Source organism: Aptenodytes forsteri, unplaced genomic scaffold (assembly GCF_000699145.1).
Source record: "Aptenodytes forsteri isolate BGI_AS27 unplaced genomic scaffold, ASM69914v1 Scaffold1062, whole genome shotgun sequence".
Taxonomy (NCBI): Eukaryota; Metazoa; Chordata; class Aves; order Sphenisciformes; family Spheniscidae; genus Aptenodytes; species Aptenodytes forsteri.
Genome location: NW_008795772.1, coordinates 8292 through 9089, shown reverse-complemented (window position 1 = coordinate 9089; position 798 = coordinate 8292). Strand labels below are relative to the sequence as shown.

At 63.5% G+C, this 798-nt stretch overlaps 1 protein-coding gene across 1 annotated transcript in view; it reads right to left on the bottom strand.

The window, feature by feature from the left end:
* LMF2 (lipase maturation factor 2) overlaps nucleotides 1-798 on the bottom strand; it is a gene marked incomplete at its 3' end in the record, with an annotated part of 11802 nt that overhangs the window by 9160 nt on the left and 1844 nt on the right. Inside the window, exon 2 of the mRNA XM_009283602.1 lies at nucleotides 448-752. Coding sequence (XP_009281877.1) covers nucleotides 448-752 — 305 coding nt within the window. The remainder of the gene's footprint in view (nucleotides 1-447; nucleotides 753-798) is intronic.

The following is a 798-nucleotide window of genomic DNA, read 5'->3' as shown; positions in this document are numbered from 1 at the left end:
GAAGTGGTGGAGTCCCCATCCCTGGAGGTATTTAAAAGACGTGTAGATGTGGCACTGAGGGACATGGTTTAGTGGGCATGGTGGTGTTGGGTCGACGGTTGGACTCGATGATCTTAGAGGTCTTTTCCAACCTCAATGATTCTATGATTCTGTAAAAGGGCCTGGCGCCCAGGACAAGGGCCCTGGGAGGGCTCGGCAAGGCCGTAGGCAGGCAGGGGACGGAGCTGCCCCCACGGCAGCGCGGGAATCGGCTTCGCAGGCAAGTCTGGGAGGGTTTTATCCCAGGGAAGGCACCGAGAACCGGTACAAGGATGGGGCTGTACCTGCCGCCACAAGCCAGGGAGCTGCCAGCGCCTTCCCCCAGGCTCCACGAGGGAAGCCGAGCGCGCCAGGAGCTCGTAGGACGATGCTAACGCAAGAACATCACCCGCACCCCCGATCTCGTACCTGGTAGAGCGAGAGGTAGAGCACCCTGAGCAGGGCGAAGAGCAGGCTGTCCCGCAGGGGCTCGAACAGCAAGGCGCCGAAGGAGGCGAGCACGCCGAGGAGGCAGAGCAGCTCCATTCCCATCTCCGTATCCAAACCCAGGCGGGGACTGAGCCACAGGAGGGTGGGAAAATCCCGCAGCTGCTCCCACAGCCCCTTCCCGCTGAGGCGCAGCACTTTGCGGGCCGGCAGGATGCCGTCTCTCCCGTACAGCCCTGGAAAGGGGACGGTGACAGCGGGGACAAAGCCTCCCCGGCCCCGTACGTCTGGGGCAGCGGAATTGGAAGCCCCTCCTCTGCCAGCGCCTCGACG